The 13,866-nt window shown below is 47.3% G+C and overlaps 1 protein-coding gene across 1 annotated transcript; it reads right to left on the bottom strand.

Annotated features, from left to right (window-relative positions):
• Nucleotides 1-1,001: 1,001 nt before the first annotated feature.
• LOC130298008 (uncharacterized) lies at nucleotides 1,002-7,638 on the bottom strand. The gene is made up of 3 exons (XM_056550888.1): nucleotides 7,112-7,638; nucleotides 4,395-5,884; nucleotides 1,002-1,413 (listed from the first exon to the last, which is right to left on the bottom strand). The coding sequence occupies exons 1-3, from the start codon at nucleotides 7,636-7,638 to the stop codon at nucleotides 1,406-1,408; spliced, it is 2,025 nt and encodes a 674-aa protein (XP_056406863.1). The 3' UTR covers nucleotides 1,002-1,405.
• Nucleotides 7,639-13,866: the final 6,228 nt, after the last annotated feature.

The following is a 13,866-nucleotide window of genomic DNA, read 5'->3' on the forward strand; positions in this document are numbered from 1 at the left end:
GTTTGAAAAGATCACCTCCTCTTCCCACTGACTCATAAAAATATTGGCAAAAGATGGGGAGTATTTAGCCCCCATCGATGCTCCCCTGGTTTGAAGAAAGAATCGGCCATCAAACATAAAGTAATTATTTTTCAACAAAAATTCCGTGGCCATTAAAATAAATTCCTTCAAACCAGGGGAGTATCGGCTGTATGTATCCATATGTTTAGCCAATGCTCTGATGCCCTCTGGCCAGGGAATGGATGGATAAAGGGAGATCACATCACACGTGGCCCATGCACATGCGGAATTCCACCTAATACCCTCCATTACCTGTAAGACATGTTTAGTATCCCTGATATAGCTGGGTGTGACCTTAGTGAGGGGTTGTAAATAACTGTCAACCCAGTCCCCCAGTCTCTCCCCAAGAGATCCAATGCCTGCCACAATAGGGCGCAGGGGAGGTGGAAAGACCCCTTTGTGGACTTTGGGGAGAGAGTGGAAGACTGGGGTGACAGGATTCCTGACCATCAAATATTCCTTCATTTTGTTATCTAAGATACCCATTTGGAGACCTTCCTCCAATACTCTATTTAGTGCAGCCTGACAGCTATTTGTAGGGTCACCTTTGAGCTGCCTATATGTGGATTGGTCTGATAACATATTCATATTTAATTTCTCATACAAACCCACATCTAAAACCACTATACATCCACCCTTATCTGAATTCCGGATGATCACATTTTTGTTGTTTTTTAATTCCTGTACGGCTGCTTTTTCTGCTCTGGACAGATTGGAACCATGTGTATTTTTTCTACTTTTAACCTCTTCGTGTAGTTCCACTAAATCTTTTTCCACTAGTTCCTGAAATCTGTCCAGGGCAGGAGGGCGTGATGCTACAGGATAGAAATCCCTATTACAGGTAATGATTCCTTGTCCCTCATCACAAAATGTAGACGATTCAATGTTCAATGCTCTTAATGTAAGTATATTTCTTTGATCAGCAAAATTGAGGATTTTCCTAGTAGAGTGACGGAAAATATTGATTTTATTAAGACAGGAGGCGAATATCAGAATGCATTATCCTTCTTTATTTTGCCCATTAGCAGAAAGAATGACAGTGTTAAACATAAAAAGAAAAAGAAAACACAGGTGTCCAAGCACCTAGTAACCATAGCAACTCCCTCCTCCATCCCACCAATCCAAGCATAGACTGCCCTATAAAACCAAGCTGCAGCCCCTCCTCCTCCTCTTTCTTTATGCCGTGATTAAGTCCAGCATCGAAACTGCAGAACTCGCGCGACGGCGTCCACACGGAGGATCTTGAACCAATAACGCAGAACGTCAATCTTCAAACAGGAACGATCAACCGGATAGGTCACGCAGCTGACCCCAACAAAGAACCGTGGCAAGGCAGAACCATTCTTCAATATCCTGAAAACAACAAAGGTTATAAATAATAACGGGTAGGGGAAACGGGTGGGATGATATTCGCCTCCTGTCTTAATAAAATCAATATTTTCCGTCACTCTACTAGGAAAATCCTCAATTTTATTGCAGACAGGAGGCTCATATCAGAATGCATGTTCAAAGCACAGTACATAGAGAAGCATCATAAATCCATCACAATACAGACATAGACACATGTACAGTAGGTTTAAAATAGAACGTACGGAATGTATCCTCGGACGACCAGTCGGCCGCCCTCAAGAGTTCCGAAAGCGAGCCACCCGTCTGAAAGACTTTGGTCGACATCGCACTCCTAGTGGAGTGAGCCGTGAATAGTGACACATCAATACCCGCTAAGGACATTGTCAATTTCACCCACCGAGCCAATGTCGGGGAGGAAACCGGTAAATATGGCGGACAATAGGAGATGAGGAGCTGCGCCGAACCCGTCGGACGACGCGTAGCTGTCTTCAACTCATAAGATCGAAGACATCGCACGACACACAATTTCGGGCGCGTCGGAAAAAATGGGAAGAAAACCGAACGTAGATCGGTTTTGGTCCTACGACAAATGGAAAAACGAACCCCATCGGGAACAAATTGTTTCCTGGAAATATCCAGGGCCCGTACGTCTGACACACGCTTGATGGAGACCAGGCATAACAACATTGTCAATTTAAACGACAGGAGTTTAAGAGACAAGTCGTCATTGTCTTCCCATGTCTCAAACATGCGTAATACACTGCTAACATCCCACGTGGTGAGATATCGCGAAGAAGGCGGTCTCTTAAACCGCATCCCCCTCATAAGACGGCAGACAATAGGGTGTTGTCCAACCAACAAGCCATCCACCAACCCATGGGAGGCGGAAATAGCCGAGCGATAAACGTTAATCGTGCGATAAGCTTTCCCCGCCTCAAAAGACTCCGAGAGGTAATTAATGACCTCCGCTACAGGGGCACGTACGGGATCCAAATCCCGTCGTGAGCACCAACGAAGCCAAAGTCCCCAGGCTGATCGATAAGCCGATCTGGTACCTGGAGCCCAAGCGTCATTGATGAGGTCAGAAGCCGATTGCGAAATGCGGCCCCCAAGCGAAGGTGTCCCGAAATCAACCATGCCAATAGCGGCAGTTGATCGTCCGATGTCAAGGGATGAAGATTCCCTGAGGGGTCTCGAAGCAACGTGAGTAGAGGCGGACACAACCTCGGCACATCTATGGCCATCCCCAGGACCTGGGGAAACCATGACTGAGTCGGCCACCAGGGGGTGATCAACACCAGCGTCGCTTTTTGGGACACCGTCTGCCATAATACTCTGGGGATCATGGCAAATGGCGGGAAGGCGTACAGAGTGCTCTGTGGCCACACTTGAAGAAACGCGTCCGTCGCCATGGCGTCCGGATCCGGTCGCCAACTGAAAAATCGTGGCAGCTGTCGATTGAGACGAGATGCGAATAAGTCGATACTCAATGGCCCCCACAGGGCATGGATCGCCCGGAACACCGTTGGTTCCAACATCCAATCGCTGGAGTCCGTGAGGTACCTGGAGTTCCAGTCCGCAATGGCGTTGGAAATTCCAGGAAGATACTCCGCGGTCAACAATATATTCCGCTGAAGGCAGAATTGCCAAAGGACCGTCGCGAGATCTGCGAGGATCTTGGATTTCGTGCCTCCCAGGCGGTTGATGTATTGAACGGCTGCTACATTGTCCATGCGCAGCAGGATACAACAATCCGACCTGTGGAAAGCGAAACTCCTCAGGGCAAAGGTGCCCGCGAGAAGTTTCAGGCAATTGATGTGCAAACCCATTTCTGATGGTGACCACTTGCCTCCGGACGTCGATGCCCCGCAGCGGGCACCCCAACCCCGCAGGCTGGCGTCTGATTCTATCACTAAGTCCGGTTTGGAATTGAAAATTGTCTTCCCATTCCAAACCTGGGCATGACGTAGCCACCACAGGAGTTCTCCCTTGGCTTCTGCGGATAGTGGCACTTCGGTTGAGTAGGGCAAACCCTCCCTCAAGTGCCGAATCTTCAGTCTCTGCAGCGCCCTGTAGTGTAAGGGGGCAGGGAAGATCGCCTGGATGGAGGCTGTCAGCAGACCGACCACCCGAGCGAGCACCCGCAATGAGACCACCTCTGCACGGAGAAGCTTCCGGATCTCCTTGCGGATCGTAGTCAGTTTCCTCGTGGGCAGACTCAGGGTGGCCAAGTGGGTATCCACCTCGAACCCCAGGAACTCCGTCCGTCGAGACGGCGTGAGTACCGACTTCTCTTCGTTGAGCAGAAAGCCCAACTCCGGCCAACGCGTACGTGGACGCCATGATCAGAATATCGTCGAGATAGACGATCAGGCGTACCCCCCGGCTCCTGAGCAAAGCCATGACCGGTCTCAGCAGTTTGGTGAAGCACCATGGTGCTGAAGAAAGGCCGAACGGGAGGCATGCAAATTCCCATTTGCGACCTTCCCAACAGAACTGAAGATATGGACGGGAAGAAAGGTGTATCGGCACGGTCAGATACGCGTCTTTCAGATCTATCTTCGCCAACCAGTCTCCTGGTAGCAAAAGATCTCTGAGAAGATGTATCCCCTCCATCTTGAAGTGGCGATACAAAACGTACTCGTTTAAATGTTTCAAGTTTATGACCGGGCGGTGACCTCCGTCCTTCTTTTGACCAAGAAAATATTGCTCACATAACCCGGAGCGTCCCAAGACACCTCCTGAATGGCGTGCTTCAACTGCAGATCCATCAATTCTGAGCGGATCAGGGCCTTGTCGGCGTCCGCGAAGTGTATCGCTGGCGGCCAACAAGTCTGTATCGGAGGATAGAGAAATTCTATTTGATAGCCGGTTACAGTTTGCAAGACCCACGGGTCGGATGTGATCCGGGACCAGGTCCGGGAAAAATACCCCAGCCTGCCCCCCACAGGAACCCATGTTAATGACAGAATAGGCAGTCTCACCTGTGCCCCTGGATCTTGGGTATCCGCGGCTGGCACCCCTCGCTCTCCACGGACGTCCTCTAGGCGGAAAGAATGGAGTTGAGGGCTGTGGTGGCTGGGGAACTGGTGTGTAATATTGTCTGTCAGGCATGTAGTGGCCCCTGTTATAGGGTCTATAGTTGGTGGCACGGCCGGAAGGGCGACCCCTACCCCTTCCAGCCCTGGGGAAAACCTTGTTAGCGCCCACCTTTTTTAAAGAGGATTGGGCTTTGTCAAGGCCCGAGAAAAGGCCAACATACTTATTTATATTTTTAAGAAAGGCCTCCCCGAATAGTAAACCGTCCGCTGGCGGACCAGGTTCGTCGGTAGCCAGGTGAGTAAGTTGGGGATCCAGCCGCATAAGGATGGATCTCCGGCGTTCCTTAGACGCCGCAGTGTTTGCATTGCCGAGCAAGCAAACTGCTCGTAATGCCCAGCCCCGTAAAATGTCTGCATCAATTACTTCACCTGAAGCGACAGCATGTTCGGCCAATTGTAAAATCTTAGTCATAGGCCCAAGGACATCCAACAATTTGTCCTGAACAGTTTTGAAAGATTTGTCAATACCCTTTTTAGGGTTTTTACCGGTCTTAACCAGATAGCGCACCAGAATGGGGTCCAACTCTGGCGTCATGGCGACATTATTGGGCAGTGACGGTCGTGGACACTCCGCCCTCAGTTTATTGCGGTTGCGACCATCTAAAGATTTGCGCAGCCAAGCCGAAACATAATCAGCCACCTGTGACATGGGCGACCACTCCCCCGAACGGGGGTGTTTGATATTCTCCGGGCTGAAGAATGGAATTCCCATGGAATCCAAGATCGCCCCGGGGGCGTTTGTGTCAGCGGAGCCATGTGGAGGAGAACGACTCGCGTTCCCTTCCAGATCCTCGTCCTCCAACTCATACAAATCATCATCCCCAGAGTCTGAGGTGCCATCTGAATCTTCAACAAAAGAGTCGGGTTTATTACGCCTGGAGGACCGAGAGGTTCCACCGGGCATGTCATCCCCATCCGTGGGGTTCTGAGCACTCACATTGGTATCCTCAGGAGGCACTGAGGTCTTAGTTAGTTTAGAACCACCTCCAATAGTAGGTGTATTGGTAAGGTGGGTATCTAAGTCGGAACAATAGCGTCTCTTCCGGTCCGACTTGCCGGGTCTTAGTAGGCTGGAAGCCTGGGATTGTATGTGGGAGGCGACCAAGGGGGTATCTGAAGAGGCCGGCCCTTCCCGGTGTTGCCGTGACAACGCCATGGAAACAGACTTAGATATGCTGTCATTGACAGATGACATGGCGGAGGCCAGGGCGGATTGGACCGATGTAGACACCATCTGTTGTAATAATTCAGAAGGGGCTAGGGTATGGTCCTGGGATGAATGAGTCAGCCCACCATTAGGTGGAGATAGCTGATCATCAGACATGATGTAGTTAAAATATGTATGGATGTACAATATAAGCGTGCAGTCCCAGCTGTAAGGAGAGAACAGACAGAGGGACTAGCATTAACTGCAGTGAATAAATAACCTATAATTATACAAGAGTATACAATAAGAGAGAGAGAGAAAAATGTTCGCAATAAGGCGCAGCGAAAAAATCCCACTCAGTTGCGAACTGGGTAAGGCGATAATAATGCGCCAGCGCCGAAAGATGAACGGAGGGGCCGCGGGGAATCCCTGAGTCGGCGACCGACGAAACGGCCGGGCCGCGCAACCAAGGGACTCGCCGGGGCACCACACAGAAGGCCCCGCACGTAGGCGAGGTAACAGTCCAAAACGCTCGCGAAGCGAACGTGCGGACACGCCCCCCTGCGGCGCGCAAAGCGCTCAGGAGATCTCAGACTGAAAGCCGGAGAAGAAGGGGGGCGGAGTCAGGAAAAATGGCGGAGCGCCAAAGGGGAGAAAAAATAAGTGAGACAGAACAACGGTACAGTTCCCTGGGTCTGAAATACCGACCCAGAGGACAAAAAAGGGGAAACGGATATAGATATATAGATGTATATAGATAGAAAAACACGGGGAGAGGGGGGAGGGAGAGAGATAAAGATAGAGAGAGAGAGGGAGAGGGACCCTCGCTCCCTCAGAAGCCGGCCACAGAAGGCAGATGTCCCCCAACCCTGGGAGTACAGGGTCAAGGGAGAAATCACAGTGTGGGTGACAGGAATGAGAATTATTAATGCACTTATCTGTTAGATACTGATGCTGCTAACGAGCAGAAAGAAAGAGAGGAGGAGGGGCTGCAGCTTGGTTTTATAGGGCAGTCTATGCTTGGATTGGTGGGATGGAGGAGGGAGTTGCTATGGTTACTAGGTGCTTGGACACCTGTGTTTTCTTTTTCTTTTTATGTTTAACACTGTCATTCTTTCTGCTAATGGGCAAAATAAAGAAGGATAATGCATTCTGATATGAGCCTCCTGTCTGCAATAAAATCAACACACGCACCAACATCATTGCCAACTACACCTTCATAAACATGTGTATCGTCACTATGAATGTCCGTGTCCGGCTCATGTCTTGGAGATTTCGGTATAAGGGAAAAATGTTTGTGCAAAGTCAATTTCCGTGCCCACCTGTTTACATCCAGTATAGTGGCAAACAGGTTAAAGTCACACGTTGGAACATAATTAAGTCCCTTACTGAGGGCAGATGATTGTGCAGTGGTGATAATAGATGCAGAGAGATTCAATACGGTTTCACTCACTTTTTGTGCGGAGTTTTGGACCGGAGGGCATACCCGCTTGCATCCACGCTTCCTTCCTCCTCTCCGTGTACGTTTGCGTGACGAAACCCCAATTGCTCACGATTAACACCAGATGTGGTTGGAATGGATTTCCGGGACGAACTAGACAAGCTTTCATTTGATGAGGATATTTCCTGGGCGCTATCCACATCGGAAAAACTCACTCTGCGTTTTACCTTGCGGTTTTTCTTTCGGTAACTCCTCTTTTTGTTCCCATTTCTCAAAATGGATTTAGGTACATTGTGTTCATAGTCCAATGTTTTATGCATAGCCCATGTATATATTTCATCTTTCTGATAATCAAGGGTGTCTCGGTTAAATTTTCCTTTTTTAATGTCCATGATTTTATTTTCCAATTCTGTAGTTTTTTGTGTAACTTTTAATTCTAGCACCTTATAGTTATCGTTGTTTTGAAATGGTTTGAGTTTGCTTTTCACATCTTGCATCTCAGTTTCGATAGCTTTAAGCTCCAGCTCTTCTTCCTCCATAATGTAGGAAATCAATTTTTGAGAGCACTCAGATAGAGCTGAATCCCACTTATTCTGGAATTGTTGTGAAAAGACTTTAGTAGGTCGTTTTTTTAACCTCAGTCCCCTTGGTATCATAAGTTTCTCATGATAGGTACTCAGTGTTTGAAAGTCCCACCATGTCTTAAGTTCCTTTATTTATAGATTTTCCAATTGCCGCATTAGGAGAATAAGATCTTGTGGAGCAGTGGGAGTCAGATTCCCCAGGTTGGAAGAAAAGACTGACCTGATTTTTTCTGCCCTATCTGTTATAGGGGCAACCATGGCATTTGGTTCCAGGTCCTCCATCGCATCCACTAGTTCCGTCATATGCTGTTCCATAGTTATGGTCAACGTTGTCCTCTTGTCGGGGAGAGCAGGTAGCGCCAACTCATAGACAACAGTGCAAAGGTGCTGCTCTATCCCCGTATCCTGGCTTCTGTGCTGCAGACCGGCAGGGTGGCGTTCCCTTCCACGTGCAATTAGTAGAAAACGGAAGATGTCCAGCACCAGGAAGGCAGGTAAAAACTTATTTATTGAGGTACAAAAGTGACAAACAGCATATCGAGGAGCGTAGAGCCTACGCGTTTCAGGCTAAAGAGCCCTTAGTCATGGCATAAAAACTTTACAGCACTGTGTTCTTTTATAATAAAACAGATTAGAATCACATGATCTGAGCAGCAAAGTGGTGGATCATCTAAAAAATGCGGCATGGAGTTGATCACAAAACACTATGACTGTTATACATAGATAGACATGGTGGCGCTACCTGCTCTCCCCGACAAGAGGACAACGTTGACCATAACTATGGAACAGCATATGACGGAACTAGTGGATGCGGTGGAGGACCTGAAACCAAATGCCATGGTTGCCCCTATAACAGATAGGGCAGAAAAAATCAGGTCAGTCTTTTCTTCCAACCTGGGGAATCTGACTCCCACTGCTCCACAAGATCTTATTCTCCTAATGCGGCAATTGGAAAATCTACAAATAAAGGAACTTAAGACATGGTGGGACTTTCAAACACTGAGTACCTATCATGAGAAACTTATGATACCAAGGGGACTGAGGTTAAAAAAACGACCTACTAAAGTCTTTTCACAACAATTCCAGAATAAGTGGGATTCAGCTCTATCTGAGTGCTCTCAAAAATTGATTTCCTACATTATGGAGGAAGAAGAGCTGGAGCTTAAAGCTATCGAAACTGAGATGCAAGATGTGAAAAGCAAACTCAAACCATTTCAAAACAACGATAACTATAAGGTGCTAGAATTAAAAGTTACACAAAAAACTACAGAATTGGAAAATAAAATCATGGACATTAAAAAAGGAAAATTTAACCGAGACACCCTTGATTATCAGAAAGATGAAATATATACATGGGCTATGCATAAAACATTGGACTATGAACACAATGTACCTAAATCCATTTTGAGAAATGGGAACAAAAAGAGGAGTTACCGAAAGAAAAACCGCAAGGTAAAACGCAGAGTGAGTTTTTCCGATGTGGATAGCGCCCAGGAAATATCCTCATCAAATGAAAGCTTGTCTAGTTCGTCCCGGAAATCCATTCCAACCACATCTGGTGTTAATCGTGAGCAATTGGGGTTTCGTCACGCAAACGTACACGGAGAGGAGGAAGGAAGCGTGGATGCAAGCGGGTATGCCCTCCGGTCCAAAACTCCGCACAAAAAGTGAGTGAAACCGTATTGAATCTCTCTGCATCTATTATCACCACTGCACAATCATCTGCCCTCAGTAAGGGACTTAATTATGTTCCAACGTGTGACTTTAACCTGTTTGCCACTATACTGGATGTAAACAGGTGGGCACGGAAATTGACTTTGCACAAACATTTTTCCCTTATACCGAAATCTCCAAGACATGAGCCGGACACGGACATTCATAGTGACGATACACATGTTTATGAAGGTGTAGTTGGCAATGATGTTGGTGCGTGTGTTGATTTTGCTGATCAAAGAAATATACTTACATTAAGAGCATTGAACATTGAATCGTCTACATTTTGTGATGAGGGACAAGGAATCATTACCTGTAATAGGGATTTCTATCCTGTAGCATCACGCCCTCCTGCCCTGGACAGATTTCAGGAACTAGTGGAAAAAGATTTAGTGGAACTACACGAAGAGGTTAAAAGTAGAAAAAATACACATGGTTCCAATCTGTCCAGAGCAGAAAAAGCAGCCGTACAGGAATTAAAAAACAACAAAAATGTGATCATCCGGAATTCAGATAAGGGTGGATGTATAGTGGTTTTAGATGTGGGTTTGTATGAGAAATTAAATATGAATATGTTATCAGACCAATCCACATATAGGCAGCTCAAAGGTGACCCTACAAGTAGCTGTCAGGCTGCACTAAATAGAGTATTGGAGGAAGGTCTCCAAATGGTTATCTTAGATAACAAAATGAAGGAATATTTGATGGTCAGGAATCCTGTCACCCCAGTCTTCCACTCTCTCCCCAAAGTCCACAAAGGGGTCTTTCCACCTCCCCTGCGCCCTATTGTGGCAGGCATTGGATCTCTTGGGGAGAGACTGGGGGACTGGGTTGACAGTTATTTACAACCCCTCACTAAGGTCACACCCAGCTATATCAGGGATACTAAACATGTCTTACAGGTAATGGAGGGTATTAGGTGGAATTCCGCATGTGCATGGGCCACGTGTGATGTGATCTCCCTTTATCCATCCATTCCCTGGCCAGAGGGCATCAGAGCATTGGCTAAACATATGGATACATACAGCCGATACTCCCCTGGTTTGAAGGAATTTATTTTAATGGCCACGGAATTTTTGTTGAAAAATAATTACTTTATGTTTGATGGCCGATTCTTTCTTCAAACCAGGGGAGCATCGATGGGGGCTAAATACTCCCCATCTTTTGCCAATATTTTTATGAGTCAGTGGGAAGAGGAGGTGATCTTTTCAAACAGTAATCCATACCAAAAACAGATCAAATGGATGGGGAGATATATAGACGATCTCATTTTTGTGTGGGAAGGTTCGGAATTGGAGTTTAAAGAGTTTGTACAATACATTAATAATAACAATCTGAACCTTTCCTTCACCTACAATTTTTCACAGGAAAGCATACCCTTTCTGGATGTATGTTTTTCTGTGGAAAATAATGAGATTGTGGCGGCCCCCTATAGAAAGGAGAACACAGGGAATTCTATCCTACAAGCCACATCATGCCATCCCCAACATGTTCTCCGCAACATCCCCTATGGGGAATGGTGCAGACTAAGACGCAACTGTAGCAAACAAGAAACATTTATACATGAATCGGACCTGCTCTTTAATAGATTACGGGAAAGAGGATATCACCCGGAGACACTCAATAAGGCTAGAAATAGAGCGGCCAAACTAGATAGACAGGATCTTATTGCACATGGTACTAAAGACAAGGAATTTACAACGAGACAGGACAGGGCTCATCCCCCTTTCTTCATTACACAGTACAGCAAACAATTTCATAAAATCAGGAATATGATTGAGGTATGATTTTAGGGATGTTCATGGAGGCAACATGAGTACATTACAAATCATGGGCATAGAAAAAGTTAGGAAACCGAGACGGGGTGGGGATTTAAGGAGGATGGTTCTCAACAGGGAATCGTTCTGGATATTCATGCTAGGCACGAGAGAGCCCCAAGGGTTAAATTTGAGACAAGACCTTATACTAACGTTTTAATAATAGAAGTAACTAGTAAATATGGTCTATCTATTTAGCCAGACTACAACTTTGCTTACGATAATATAAGTATTAGTGCAACTGAATCTTGTGGCTGTCTTGTATACTCGTGTATTGAACACCATGTCTATCTATGTATAACAGTCATAGTGTTTTGTGATCAACTCCATGCCGCATTTTTTAGATGATCCACCACTTTGCTGCTCAGATCATGTGATTCTAATGTGTTTTATTATAAAAGAACACAGTGCTGTAAAGTTTTTATGCCATGACTAAGGGCTCTTTAGCCTGAAACGCGTAGGCTCTACGCTCCTCGATATGCTGTTTGTCACTTTTGTACCTCAATAAATAAGTTTTTACCTGCCTTCCTGGTGCTGGACATCTTCCGTTTTCTACTAATTGCACGTGGAAGGGAACGCCACCCTGCCGGTCTGCAGCACAGAAGCCAGGATACGGGGATAGAGCAGCACCTTTGCACTGCTTCCCATACAGTGGGCCGAAGAACAAGAAGATGCCTTTCGAGCCCTGAAGTATCTCCTCACGGAACCCCCCCATTTTGGCGTATCTTGACTACAGTCTGCCGTTCCGTTTATACACAGACGCTAGCTTTGAAGGTCTGGGGGCGGTCTTATCTCAAGTGCAAGATGGCAAGGAGAGGGTGATTGCCTATGCCAGCCGGCATCTTCGAGGTGCTGAGAAGAATGATGCCAACTATAGCTCCTTCAAGCTGGAGCTCCTGGCCCTGGTCTGGGCCATTACTGAGAAGTTTAAGGACTATCTGGCTGCTACTCCCTTCACGGTCTACACTGATAACAACCCCTTGGCCCATTTGAACACTGCTAAGTTGGGAGCTCTTGAACAGCGTTGGGCCTCTCGGTTGGCCAACTATGATTTCAACATTAAGTATTGCAGCGGAAAAACCAATGTTAATGCGGATGTACTTTCTCGCATGGCCCCGGGAGAAGCACCCCCTACTGAAGATGTGTGGGAAGATGTGGAAAGGCCTCCCTTCTACCGAAGGTTCGTGAGCCAGAGTGCTCTAACTGCCCAGGCGGGTGACGGACCTGAATCTCCCAAAGTCCCTGAAGATCTGTCCACCTGGAAGACACTTCAGGATAAAAGCCGGGTTATCGGGTGCCACTCGGGTGCGCAAGGCCCACGGGGACTTCGAATTGAAGCGGTTGTGGCGGCAGAGGAATCGCCTGTTCCTGCACAAGGGGCTGATTTACCGAAATTCCCTGGACCCAGTCTCCGGAGACCGCATACACCAGATTGTGGTTCCCAGAAGAGATGCAGCCATGGTCCTGAATACCTATCATGATCAATCCGGACACTTCAGGGTCCATAAGACAGAGATCACCGTCAGAAGATTTTACTGGATTGGGATGCGAGAAGACATCGAGAAATGGTGTGCCGAGTGCTCCATGTGCAATGTGATAAAGAACCCCCGGAGAGACGCAAGAGCCCCTTTGCATCCCATCTGTACAGAAAGGCCAAATCAAATTGTTGCCTTGGACCATGTGAAGCTGGCCCCCACTCGATCTGGCTATTGTCATGCTCTAACTATGGTGGATCATTATTCCAAGTGGGTGGTCGTGGTCCCTGTCAAGGATCTTACCGCCAAGACTGCTGCTCAACTCTTCTATCGACATTGGATCCAACCTCTGGGGTGTCCCGAATCGGTCCTCATGGATAGGGGAACCGCCTTTGAAGCCCAGTTGTTCCAGGAACTTTTCCGGTTGCATGATTGCAAGAAGCTCCGGACAACGGCCTACCATCCCCAAGGGAATGGGCTCTGCGAGAGGATCAATCAAGTGTTCATCCAGATGCTCAGAGCTGCCTCTGTCTCAAAGCACGAAGAGTGGCCTCAGCTGTTGCCTGAACTCCTGGAAATTTACAACAACTCTGTCCACTGCTCTACGGGGTATACGCCCTTTTTCCTGATGATGGGCCGAACCTTCTGGTTACAGGCACCTTTCAACAATTCTCCTCAGGCTTCCCAAGGTTGGGTGTCAGAGCATCGACGAAGAATTGAGGAAGCCAAGGACGTTGTTGAGAAGAAAATGGGTGAAGTTCATGAACGCCAGCAGAAAGATTATAATCGGCATGCTTCGGCTCAGCCCTTACAGCTTGGAGATAAAGTGTGGCTCAGAAAATTTCCTAGAACCCATAAATTGGACTCCTTGTGGGAAACGGAGCCATACACCATTACTGCGGTTCCTTATCCCGAAACGGACGTGTACGAGATACAAAAAGACGGGTTCGAGCCACAGGTGGTCCACAGGAATAGGATAAAAATGTGCCTGAAAGAAGATATGCTTTGCCCATCTCCTCCTACTCCTCCTGCTACTTCTACTCCACCTCCACCAAGGCCAATGAGAGAATATGTGTCGGGAGAAGGAATTCATCCCACTATGGACGTTCCTTTGTTCCCATCTCAGCAGCCTACCATGTATTGGGGTATACCGTTCCCAGCTCCATCCAATCAGCCGC

The sequence above is a fragment of the Hyla sarda genome, assembly GCF_029499605.1.
Source record: "Hyla sarda isolate aHylSar1 chromosome 1 unlocalized genomic scaffold, aHylSar1.hap1 SUPER_1_unloc_15, whole genome shotgun sequence".
Taxonomy (NCBI): domain Eukaryota; kingdom Metazoa; phylum Chordata; class Amphibia; order Anura; family Hylidae; genus Hyla; species Hyla sarda.

What these genes read in the sequence shown, in the direction of transcription:
- LOC130298008 (XM_056550888.1), bottom strand. Translation starts at nt 7,638, where the DNA reads ATGGAGGAAGAAGAGCTGGAGCTTAAAGCTATCGAAACTGAGATGCAA. An exon ending in TCCAAAACTCCGCACAAAAA is followed by an intron (nt 5,885 to 7,111) that starts GTGAGTGAAACC and finishes CTCTCCTTACAG; the next exon opens with CTGGGACTGCACGCTTATAT.